Genomic DNA, 12,500 nt, shown 5'->3' on the forward strand with positions numbered 1-12,500 from the left:
GCTAACTCTCAGACAGATGATAGCCTATAGCCCACTTCCCTGTGTCAGTGCTGTTTGCTAGGCTAAAGATTGGATACAAACATTGGCCAATGCCTTCCTAGTACAAGTGTTACCTAGGATTTCCCCATTGGTGACGGAGGTCTGACCTCGATGACCTCATAGCTGGTTATGGCCATGCACCCACCGTACATGCACCCCTTTCCGCAGTCTTTCTCCTAGCGCCCCACAACGTTTACTGAAAGCCTGTATAGAACTAATGTGAGTAACTGTTATTTTGTATGTAAATTTGTGTACAGCTCTTTTGGGACTAAATTTAATATTAGTAGAAAAATGACCTGAAGCTCTGCACCAAAGCTTTCCAAGCAGAGTGCTGCCAATAACTAAATGAACGTCCAGGATAGCCGTGCTGCCTTGTTTGTCCAACTTGCTGTTCTCGGTAACTGAAAAATCCACAAACATATGTGGAAGCCATCACTTACAGCAGGAAGCACTGTTGGTATGCAACTGAGTTAGTTCTGGAATGGTATCTGATAGGAAATGGTTTCATATTTACAGTAGCTTAACTTCTTCAGCTTGACAGCTGTCATTATTCGTTTATGGGAAAGAGGTGGGGGTGACTGTGTCTGAATATGTGTTTTCATATGTGTGTGTATATGTGCATGTTTCTCTGTGTGTGTGTGTGTTGGGAAGGATGGTGGGGGGGCAGTAGTAGAATGATGCAGCATGAATGTGATGCCCCGCGTGCCCAGAATAGCCGGCGTCTGTCACCTAACACACACACGGGGAGATGGGTTTACAGTGTGTCCAACCAGGGGGTCATCAGAGTCAGGTTTACCTCCAGGCATGACACTGGAACTCAGTCAAGCAGAGCAATCACTTCAGCAGGACCAGGAGACAGGGGCCATGAGCGGAGGAGGAAGAAGGAGAGAATCAATACACTGAGAAATGAATGAATGAATGCTGCAAGTCCTGAAATAGTTGAAAAGTAGTTATCGTTTGTGCAAGGTGTGGGGTTTGTGTGTGCGTGCGTGTGTGTGTGTGTGTGTGTGTGTGTGTGTGTGTCTGTGTGTGTGTGTGTGTGTCTGACTCCTGTGGGTAAACAAACCAAATACCGTGGGAACGGAAAGGTGTGAGGTTGAGTGTCTCCTGTCTCTCTCACGCGCTCACTGAGTCTCTCTCTCTCCCTCTCTCAGTCTCCCTCTCTCTCTCTCTCACTCTCTCAGTCTCCCTCTCTCTCTCTCCCTCTCTCAGTCTCCCTCTCTCTCTCTCTTGGTCTGTCTGTCTCTGTCTCTACACTTGGCCCCAGGTCTAGACCAAAAGGAACCAAGGTTTTCCTCTAGAGTCAGCAAGAAATCAAACACGCATCCCCCCCCCTCACACACACACACACACACACACTCACACACACACAAACATACTCAGAGAGACAGAGAAACCTCCTTACCCCAACACACACACACACACACACACACACACACACACACACACACACACAGACTGATGGTTTACTGATACACCCAAGCTCTTCCCACCATTCTCCCAACTATTTCATAACATTACCAAACACTTTCCCTTAGATTCTGTCACAGGCTCATACCAGCTATATCCACACTGCTTATACGTCTCCTCACAACTTATTGTACAGAGTTTATATGGTGATTGGAAAACCGGCACCACCCCCGTAATCCTTCTATTAAAGTCTTAACCCAGCAGTGTAACACCTAATCTGACATAGGTATTGCATTCAGTCAGCTCATGCTGTTTGCTTCAACCCACACTACTCTCAAACGTCAAGTCTAACAATACTTTAACAATTAATTACATTCACATATCATGGAGATCTGTCAGTGTCATATGGGACAGCACCACCCACAACAACAAATAACAAACAGCAATTAACAATTAAAGGAGAGGGAAATATTGAGACAAATGACAGTAATAAAATAAAGTAATAAAGCTTCCAAATTGTTTTTGCGCTGGCATATGAAACTGTGACAAAAGCCCACAATACACAGCAGGTGTGCCACAATAATTATACTGTGCATAGAATCAAATCTGCCTTATTAAAATGGTATTGAGAATTATAAAATGGTATTGAGAAGAGCCTCTTAAACACCTTCACCCTATGTACTAGTCTTAATCTACACTTTCATCTCAATCACACTTTAAGTACTTGCCTTTTCTGGATTGGAAAGTTTCTCTTAACTTGGAAAGGGTATCTATGTGAAGGCGATCAAAAAGAAAATCTGTAATGTATCTTTTTAACAGCAGGTTAATAGGCTGATAGAACATCAAATCCCCCTGAGGACTGTTAATGACATGCTGTTATATGATAGGTCTTATGACGTGACATGATAATTAATGTGTTACCGACATCTGTTATCATTTCACCGATATGACGGTTATATTCACCTGCGGTGTGAAACCAGAACAGTTGTCACAGTGCTAAAATGAGAAGGCAGCATTTCCAGGAAGATTGAGTTAGGTGCTTAGAGTTCAGCTCAGTTCAGTCGCCGTTCGTTTCCCCGAGGGCAGTTTGGTTGTAGCAACAGGAGATGGCGAAGACCAATGGAAGATTCAATAGCTGATTAAGACATACATGTCTACAATAGCTTCAGGCGTCACTGTGACTTGTGTGTTTGTGCTCAAGTCTTGCCTCAAGTTATAAATGCCTTCAGTGAAGTTATATTTCTTTTTAAAAAACAAAAAATTTGACAATTCTAAGAGCGCAGGACATCAATAAAGATGTCTTTATTTTGTGTCACAGCATGACATTGCCAAATATATCACAAAAATAAATCAGTTTGGTAGCTTTTATCTGCGCCAACTATGCTGTTGCTATGTTGTTGTTGTTTTCCGAGACAAGCCTGTTTGTTAGCTAGATAGCTTGCCAGTTTTACACCAAAACACTCTAATACCTCTTTAACAAAATTCTTATAATAAAGGTTTTTTGCATGACTAAACAGTTGCCGCTGATTGGTTGGTGTAGTTCAGAAGCAGAGTGGTAGAGTGGCGGTTTCCCTGAAAAAAAAAGACTATTATTCCCCTGTCTCAGACTGTGGCAAAGTATCACTCATCACACCATAGCACTTTTCAAAACCCACTCATTTTTTCTACCCTGTGAATTTTTTCCCTCTGTCTCATCCCCTCTTTCTGCCCTGAAAGCATGTAATTTATTATAAATACCAGAAAATGACTCTGAATAACTCACACGTACACCGTCTATTACACACACACACACACACACAAACAGTCTTATACGCACACATGCTTGCATACACACACACACACTCCGTGGTTTGGTAAATAAATAGGTCTCTGAGCTTTAGCGACACAGTGGCGGGGAGACATGAGGATTGTGGGAAAATTTCACCCTCAGACGCCTGCAGTAGACCCCTACACACACACACACACACACACACACACACACACACACACACACACACACACACACACACACACACACACACACACACACACTCACCACTAGAACATTCATGACCTCAAACCCAGCAGTAGACCAGGTCTATAGTATACTCTGTTCCCCACATATCTCAAAGGATAGAGAGAGAGGGGGGGGGGGGGGAGAGAGAGAGAGAGAGAGACCACTGGAGTGGTGAATATGGAGATTGGAGGGGGGTCTCATTCATATTTTTGCTCCCAATGACAGCAAGCCAAACCCCATTAGTGAATCATAGAACACACACACACACACACACACACACACACACACACATACACACACACACACACACAATTCCCCAGCACACTCCGGCGCCTGAGAGGGGGCTGACAGAGGGGGAGAGAGGAAGTCTACTGGTACAGGAAGATCCCCATCTAGTGACCGCAGCAATTGCAAACAAAACAACAGCACAAAACACGCCACAGCTTAAGCATGGGTGCATTTGTTTGTGTGTGTGTGTGTGTGTGTGTGTGTGTGTGTGTGTGTGTGTGTGTGTGTGTGTGTGTGTGTGTGTGTGTGTGTGTGTGTGTGTGTGTGTGTGTGTGTGTGGTCTTGGGTTTTATATGGACATTGCTCGTTAACCTTGAATACGATCAATTTAGTAAAAAGCAGCCTCTCTCAACCCCACATACCCAGTCTTATCTCTCTCCCGACTCCTCATCCCTTGACCCCTCTTGTCCTTGTCTGTCTCTCCCCCTTGAACTCATGATGATTATAATGATGAACTGAGTGAACTGAAGTTGATAAGCACTATTACTACAGAAGAGACACGAAGACAAACTGAGGTTGGCCTCTGCCGCTGGCTGATACCCTGGCTGTACTCTCCAGAAACCCATGACATTAGTTTCGAGCGCAGCCTTCTGTCAGAAACTTGGACCTCCAGAGGAAGTGCAGAGTCAGTCCTCGTCTTATGAAATACGGAGCTAATAATCCCCCCGCTGATGATGGATGAGTTTATGACTAGAGATGAATGGCACCCACCCATGACTCACGGAGTCAGAGTCAGAGAGAGGACGTGTGGCTTGGTTCTGCTCTCAAACACTCACACTTGTGAATTGTTTGATACTGGGGGAGAATTGGCAGCGCTGTGAGTGCTTGCAGAAGAATCCGCAGTGAGATAGCTCTAGCCCTCCTTTTGTTTCTAATCCACGCTGTCAATGTGTTTTTGCAGCCCAAGCAGTCCAAGAGGCCTCTTGAAATCATCCGCAAAAGTTTGTCCTGAATGCTGATTAGCTGCAGCAGTGTTCAAAGTGGCACGTAGCATTATGGAGCTGGTTATTATTTGTGGAGGGAAGTGAGTTTGTCTTGAACTGGATCCCGAGAGAATGATTTATTACCTGCAGAGAATTTCTATCCTCGGTCCCGTTTAGAGACGGCGGTCGCTTCTGTGCCATCGATGCAAATGTTAAATACATACCTGTCCAGGCTCTGGTTAGATCCATTCTTTCCATGTTCACATATCACCCTGCGTTGGTATGCTGCGGAGTCCTTTAGTGAACTTAGAGATGAATGGCCTTCTACAGAGAACAATTTGGGTAGGAAAGCTCCCAAATCAAAGGGACTGAAATGACTTGAGTTTGGAGAGATAAATAGTGTTCTTATGCTCAGCTGAATTATGATTAGTTTTAAGTGTTCATGACAACTGGCTTTTTATATTTGCAGTGTCTCTCCATAAATTGCTGACTGTCTAATACACATGTACATACACACATGCACACATGCACACATACACACACATAAACACACACACACAGGCACACACAAACACACATACACAAACACACATACACACACACACACACACACACACATACATGCACATGTACATGCATACACACACGCACACACGCACACACACACACACACACTCATATATACATGCACACACAGCCTCATTAGTGTAACTCACTCTGATGTTCTGATATGAGGTCAGCTGTGCTCGTTAGCACTGAGTGGAAATATACTCCTTAAAGTTTCATGTTTGATCTTTCACATATTTGCATGTGTGTGCCTGTGTATGGAGGCATTTTAAGGGTCTGTTCAGAGTATGTATATACTTTGCTACGCTACGTGTGTGTGTGTGTGGTGTAATTACTTTGTATATGCTGTGTGAGGTGTGTGTGAGATGATTGCAGGAGTTTTGCAGGACGGAGCTGAAATTAGAAACAGATCTGGCTTTTCAGACGAGATGCTGTGATGTCACCATCGGCCTGTTACTACAGTGACTCTGCCCACCCCCACAAGACTGTCTCTGGTCTGTCTGCCTGCCCCCTTCCAGCCCCTAAGTGGCTACACACTCACACTCACACACACACACACACACACACACACACACACACACACACACACACACACACACAGTCACAGAATCATATATTGCGCATGCATGCTCGGTGGAAGTATTCTACCACATCCTGTTTTCATAAGATAAAGAAAGTGAGACAGACAGAAAAGAAAGTATCTATCTGCCCATCTATCTATCTATTTGCCTATCTTTCTTTCTATCTAGATGCTGATTGATCTATAAATCAGTCTATCTTTCTATTGATCTATGTATACCTATCTGCCAATCTATGAGTTTGTATAACTGTCAGAGAAATTCTATTGCTTTGACACATTAGTTGGCCTGGTCTGGAGTCCCAGTGCTTTCTCCAGTCCTGAGAGGTGTTGGTGTTAATAGGCCTAAGTTCTCCATGAAGGCGTTTGTGGGCCTTTCAGTGCAGTGAGACTGAAGCCAGCTGGTGACTGAGGGCTGGTTCTTCCTGTGGGAGAGAGTCCAGCCCAGCCCAGCCCAGCCCAGCCCAGCCAGGGGAGCCCACCTCTCCCAACTCACCTTTCCATGCCGCCGCCTGGGGAAGCCCACTGGCCTTGGCTCTCCCTCCACAGCCTTGATGAAGACCAATCTCAGCACCGCACACGCTGCCAGCTCCCCGCAATCACTCCCCCGCCCCCCCCCCCTCTCTCTCTCTCTCTCACCTCAACGCTCCGCTGACAAGAACAGCAGCCCCTCATCCATTGCCATGTGATGTCCTTTCAGCCAAACCAGCGGCGTGCATGTGAAAGGCCCTTGAAACCAAAACAGTGCATTCCTCTCGGCAGTCTCGCTGCTTTCCACAGGCACAAGGAGTCAGTCTGAGGAGAGCCATCAATCTCAGATCACCGATGGCTCACTCACTCCAGCCACATGCAGTGAAATGAAAGGAATTTGCCATAGCCTAGGATAGATATATTTTCCTCAAAGTGCTGTAATTGCTTCATGACCTGAGCCTTCATTAAATGCATTGCCATAAAACTAGAATATGAAGAGCAGGGGCTGTGGTAACCAGTAGGAGATGAAATGCTGACCTGGTCATTTGTGCTGATCCATAACTCATTATAAGCGATTATAATTCTCTCTCTCTCTCTCTCTCTCTCTGTTTCTCCCTCTGTGTGTGTGTGTGTGTGTGTTTGTGTGTGTGTGTGTGTTTATGTATGAGAGTGTGTTGGTTTGTGCGTGTGTGTGTGTGTGTGTGTGTGTGTGTGTGTGTGTCTGTAGACTGCAAGGGCTGTCACTGTTTAGAAACGTGGCAATTTTAAGAAAAGTTGTGAAGAAATTCAATACAGAATCCCACACCCATATTAAGCCAGCACTAACCACACACATAAAACCCTCTCTTTTTCTGAGACACACACACACACACACACATTTTTAGGAACACAGTCAAATATGCATATAGACATCCACTCTTTTTCAGAAAAAGGAGAGCGTGCACACACACTAACGTATACACACATACAAACACACAGACCCACCAGTGGTGGCTGGCAGGGCGTAGTGTGGCAATGACATCATCATTTGGATGACAGCACGTCTTCTTACCCCATTATCCTGATTGGATGTGGCTCCGACGCTAGGATTTATGGGTAATATTTCAGTCCCTTACTCTACAAACCGCAGCCTATGGGAGGGTCTTTAAACAAGCTGAAGACATACACATATAAAACACACACACATACACAATCACATACTCGCAGGGACACACACACACACACACACACACACATACACACTTACACATATAAACACACACACATACACAATCACATACTCGCAGACACACACACACACACACCCATATCCTCCATGCGTACAAACTCAGCCAAAGAGAACTAGGTGAATATCAGCCAAGAGTAATGCCTACAAAACAAACATCAATTTTAATTCCATCAATGGAAGATGAATCATTTTATTAATTTAATGTAATATATTTTGCATACACGTGTGTGTGTGTGTGTGTGTGTGTGTGTGTGTGTGTGTGTTGTGTCTCTGTGTGTGAGCAAGAGAGAGCTGTTAAAAGCCCTGTTAACTGTGTCTGTCTCTCATTGAGCTGGAAAAAGAATTATAGCAGTCTGTGCCCTTCTTCACATGCCACCTCACACGCCTCTCTTCATCACTCTCTCCATCTCTGGTCTCCTTTCTCTTCCTCTCCATCTGTCTCTCTATCCCTCTCTTTCTCTCTGTTTTAACAGGCCGAAGTTGTGATCTCATTTAGACAAGCAGTACTGAGGACAGCCCTTCCAAGTCCTTCGCTCCTTTTGAGCGCTGCTAGCGCCGTTCTGTCCTGTTCCCTTTTGTTCCATTATCCTGTGTTCTGTTCCGAGTGGTTCTGTTCTGACATTTGTTCTGCGCTAGGCTGCTCTTCTAGAACATTGGGAAAGGACGTATTATCAGGGAGAGCTCTGTTCTTGTCAAATGTGAGCCCCGGTTGAGTGGCATTTCCAAAGATGAAGTGAAAAAAGACCCCTTCAAAGAATATTGACTGCTCTTGTCACTCTCTGCTGTGGCTTTGGAACAACCTGCAAGTAGCACACTGTACCCAGTTATGTCCTCTATCCGAGGTACATGGTTTTGTGTTTGTTTTTTTGTTTGTTTGTTTGTTTGTGTGTTTGTGTTTTTGTCCCCGGGCCTGTTTGTTCTGGAATAATTGCAAGGATTTGGTAATGACATTGTGTTAGACAGCACAGCAGAGAGCCCTATGGGGATTCAGTAGCTAGCGAGTCTCTGTAGCGTGTGACGATCATGTTGGAAAGAGCAAACAGGGAGAGAGAGAGAGAGAGAGAGAGAGAGAGAGAGAGAGAGATGGAAGCAGGGAGGGAGAGAGAGAGGGAGCGTGTGTGTGTGTGTGCACTCAGGTATATATTATTAGCCCAAAAGAGTTGAGTGACAGCCGCTGAGTCTACCCCCACCATGTTGCAGTGCTGCAAGGGACAGTGGGAAATGATGGCAGGGCCGCTGGTCATCTCACGGGATTATCACTTAAGGCCTTGCCATGGTAACGCCCGCCGAGAGCATCTTTGATTGGTCCGCCCAGTCTGTTGGGGGTCATTTGCCCGTTTCTCTCAGGAATTGTTTGCAACATTACTATTTTAATCGCATGCCAAACCAACGGTCCCCAGACACTGTGTGTGGGTACAAGCATGTGTGTGTGTGTGTGTGTGTGTGTGTGTGTGTGTGTGTGTGAGTGGGTGCGTGCGTGCGTGCGTGCGTGCGTGCGTGCGTGCGGGCGGGCGGGCGGGCGCGCGCGTGTGCGTGTGCGTGTGCGTGTGCGTTTGCGTGTGCATGTGCTTGTGCGTGTGTGTGTGTGTGTGTGAATATCTGTCCATGAGACAGGGATGAGCTATGTGTTACATTTTACAGTAGGTTTGTTCCATTCCTTCTCTTAACCCTTTTTATTTCGGTGGGTCTCTCCATAGATTATTTATCTTGTGGAACCTGGAGTGTCTTTGTGTATGTCTACTCTACGTCTACTATTTATTCATTCTTCTCACGCTCTGATAACACAGACCTTGGCCTTCTGTGTGAGGTGTGTGTGTGTGTGTGTGTGTGTGTGTGTGTGTTGGCAGGTAGGTATTCCGTGTTACACAATCTAGGTGAGTGTTCCAGCTCTAGAAAAACAAAGCACTTTCCACCCCATGCCCTAATCAGGGCAAGCCACTTAAAAACCCGTAAAAAAAACCCAGACCAGACCAGACCAGTGTCCCCACAGACCTGCAACTAACCACATCATTACACACACAACCACATTACAGCAGGGCCGCGCCACTGACAAGTCATGCAGTCATCCTGTCAGCACCATTGACGACGCTGTATTCGGTCCGGGCTGAGTCACACACGTCTATTGTCAGGGTAATGCCCAGAAAAGCAGCCGGATTAGTCAAAGTGTGTGGCTAACCTCACTTACCTAACGCCCGAGGAGTGCTACCTGCCCCCACCCTGTCAGTCTCTCTCTCGCCCACTCTCTCCGTCTCTTTTTAATGGTACATCACTCCATCACAGCTGGCTGTCTTGATTGTGGAGTAGCCTCATCTTACTACGATGGACATGTGTGATGAGTGTGATTACACACACACACATACCCATGAACACACCCGCACATGCACACACACGCGCGCACAACGCTCACAGCCTTTGGCCTTTCTCGTTTCACTACATTGTGACAGTAATTAGCATTCGGTACCCTCTACACCCCTCCCTTTCCCTACATTACTCTCCTTCTCCCTCTCTCTCTCTCTCTCTCTCTCTCTCTCTCTCTCTCTCTCTCTCTCTCACCCCTTCCCTCTCCCTGCCGCTTGCTCCCTCTCACTCTGTTAGAGAAGCTTATCGCCTGGCAACCGCAGTTAAAGTCCAACAGCTCGGCGGCAGGATTTGAGCGTGCTCAGTAGCCAAAAGCACAGGTCCAGAGAAGAAACGCAGTGATTGGAAAAAGAGGGAGAGAGGGAGGGAGAGCAGGGAAAGGGAGAGCGGAGAACAGGTGAAACGTCTCAGCAATGGAACAGGTGCTTAGCTGAGTATGGAGTGAGCGCAGCGAAAGAGAGAGAGAGAGAGAGAGAGAGAGACTGAGAGAGGGCGGAAGCAGTGGAATTCTCTGGCTTTTCTACAGGTATGTGTCTCAGTTTTATATATCATACTCATGCTGATGGAGGTGAAAGTGTGCTTTGACCCTGATGTACTCTGTATTTGCAAGACATACATTTCACGTGTGTGTGTGTGTTTTTCTGTGTGTGTGTGTGTGTGTGTGTGTGTGTGTGTGTGTGTGTGTGTGTGTGTGTGTGTGTGTGTGTGTGTGTGTGTGTGTGCAAAGACGGGCAGAAAAAGAAGGCATGCAGTGTTTGTGTGTATGTACTGTGCTGAGTATTTCTACCCAGCGGCTCACCTGACGCACCTGATATTCACCTAAAGATGGATGGGTGGGCTGGAGAGGTGGGGGGTGGGGGGTGGTGGCAGGGGGGGTCTTGTGGGCAATGGCCATTTATCTGATGGAGAGTGGTGTGCTTTGGAGTCTCTGCCCAAATGTGTTTGCCTTCTTAGTGTCAAGTGCTGTTATATATCAAAAGTGTCATTTTGGAAAAACTAATTAGAGATGTAACGGCAGCAGGTGCGCATACACACACACACATTCACATTCTTCAGCTCAAGTATGCATAAACACACACACACACACACACACACACACACACACACACGCAGGGTATGACATTTTAATGTGTATGAAGACCAGGAGCTTTTCATCCTGTCGGCTCAGCAGCAGGAGAGGAAGAGCCTGTAGCGTACCTGCCCTTTAAACACACGCACACACACACACACACGCACACACGTGCAGAGTGATTTTCATGGGAACACACATTTGTCACTCCTCAGTTGTTTCACACACATAAAGGTCAACTGCAACTGCAAGCGTTATGAAGAACTGTTATTTTCTTGCCAAGTGGGGATGTGGTGGCTGGAACCCTTTCTCCCAGGCTTCCTCCGTTTAGCACCTCTGGTTGTTTGGTTTACCTGATGAATGTTTGTTTGTCTGTTTGTTTGTTTTCTAGAGTCTGGGCTCTGCAGACAGGAAGGAGTCCAATCAGAGAAGGTAAGATTGCTCTGCCGTCTCTCTATCCCTCAAACTCACTTTCTGTGTGTGTGTGTGTGTGTGTGTGTGTGTGTGTGTGTGTGTGTGTATGTGTTGGCTGGGGTCTCTGACACTGTAAAGTGATGATGAGCAGATGGGTTTGTGACATAGGTGTGGATTGGAGGATAGATGCAGAGTGGAGCCCAGCTGGGGAGTAGGGCATGGAGATGGCACACATGAGGAGTAAGGCATGGAGGTGGCACACGGTGCCCTCATGGGCATGGAGGTGGCACACTGTGCCCTCATGGGGAGTAAGGCATGGAGATGGCACACATGAGGAGTAAGGCATGGAGGTGGCACACATGAGGAGTAAGGCATGGAGGTGGCAAACGGTGCCCTCGTGAGGAGTAAGGCATGGAGGTGGCACACTGTGCCCACATGAGGAGTAGGGCATGGAGGTGGCACACTGTGCCCTCATGGGCATGGAGGTGGCACACTGTGCCCACATGAGGAGTAAGGCATGGAGGTGGCACACGGTGCCCTCGTGAGGAGTAAGGAGTAAGGCATGGAGGTGGCACACGGTGCCCTCATGAGTGTTGGGGGTAATCTGCAGTGGGAGTCTGGCTGCAGCCTGCCTGAGCCTCCCCTCCCCCGAGAAGCCATCTATTCTATTCCACTCCTTCATCTGGTTCAATGAGATTGTCTCAGCGTGCGGTTATGGCACTCGAGATATCAGCATGTCGTGTGTGTCGCACCATTGCTTTTTCCCGCCTCCTGCCCTCACACTGCAAAAGGAGTTGAATCCTTGTTTGACCTCAATCAGAGCCTCCCTTGTGGACCCCCATAGGTGGACGGCGGGGGTCTGGGTCAGTCTGCCTCCACACGCTTCCGGCTCTGTCGGCCCCCACGGGCGGCCATCCTTTCCCCCGGCCGACCGACGGGCTGATTGGGGAGAGCCTTAATGAAGTGATCAGGGAGCCGTCACTCGCACAGAGCCCCTCTCTCTCTCTCTCTCTCTCTCTCTCTCTCTCTCTCTCTCTCTCTCTCTCTCCCTCGGCTCCTGCAGGCTGAGGGCTTGATTGATTCACCACAGAGACAGCCGGCGGCTCAGAGTGGTGGCAGGCGCGGACGGAATTGGTCCGATTTCTTTTTCTTCTGGAGTG

At 47.1% G+C, this 12,500-nt stretch overlaps 1 protein-coding gene across 1 annotated transcript in view; it reads left to right on the plus strand.

The window, feature by feature from the left end:
• Window positions 1–12,500, plus strand: part of LOC105908569 (ankyrin repeat and fibronectin type-III domain-containing protein 1) — a 74,237-nt gene that overhangs the window by 21,163 nt on the left and 40,574 nt on the right. The window contains exon 4 of the mRNA XM_042703222.1: window positions 11,318–11,358. Within this exon, the coding sequence (XP_042559156.1) occupies window positions 11,318–11,358 (41 nt within the window). The remainder of the gene's footprint in view (window positions 1–11,317; window positions 11,359–12,500) is intronic.

Source organism: Clupea harengus, chromosome 23 (genome assembly GCF_900700415.2).
Source record: "Clupea harengus chromosome 23, Ch_v2.0.2, whole genome shotgun sequence".
NCBI lineage: Eukaryota > Metazoa > Chordata > Actinopteri > Clupeiformes > Clupeidae > Clupea > Clupea harengus.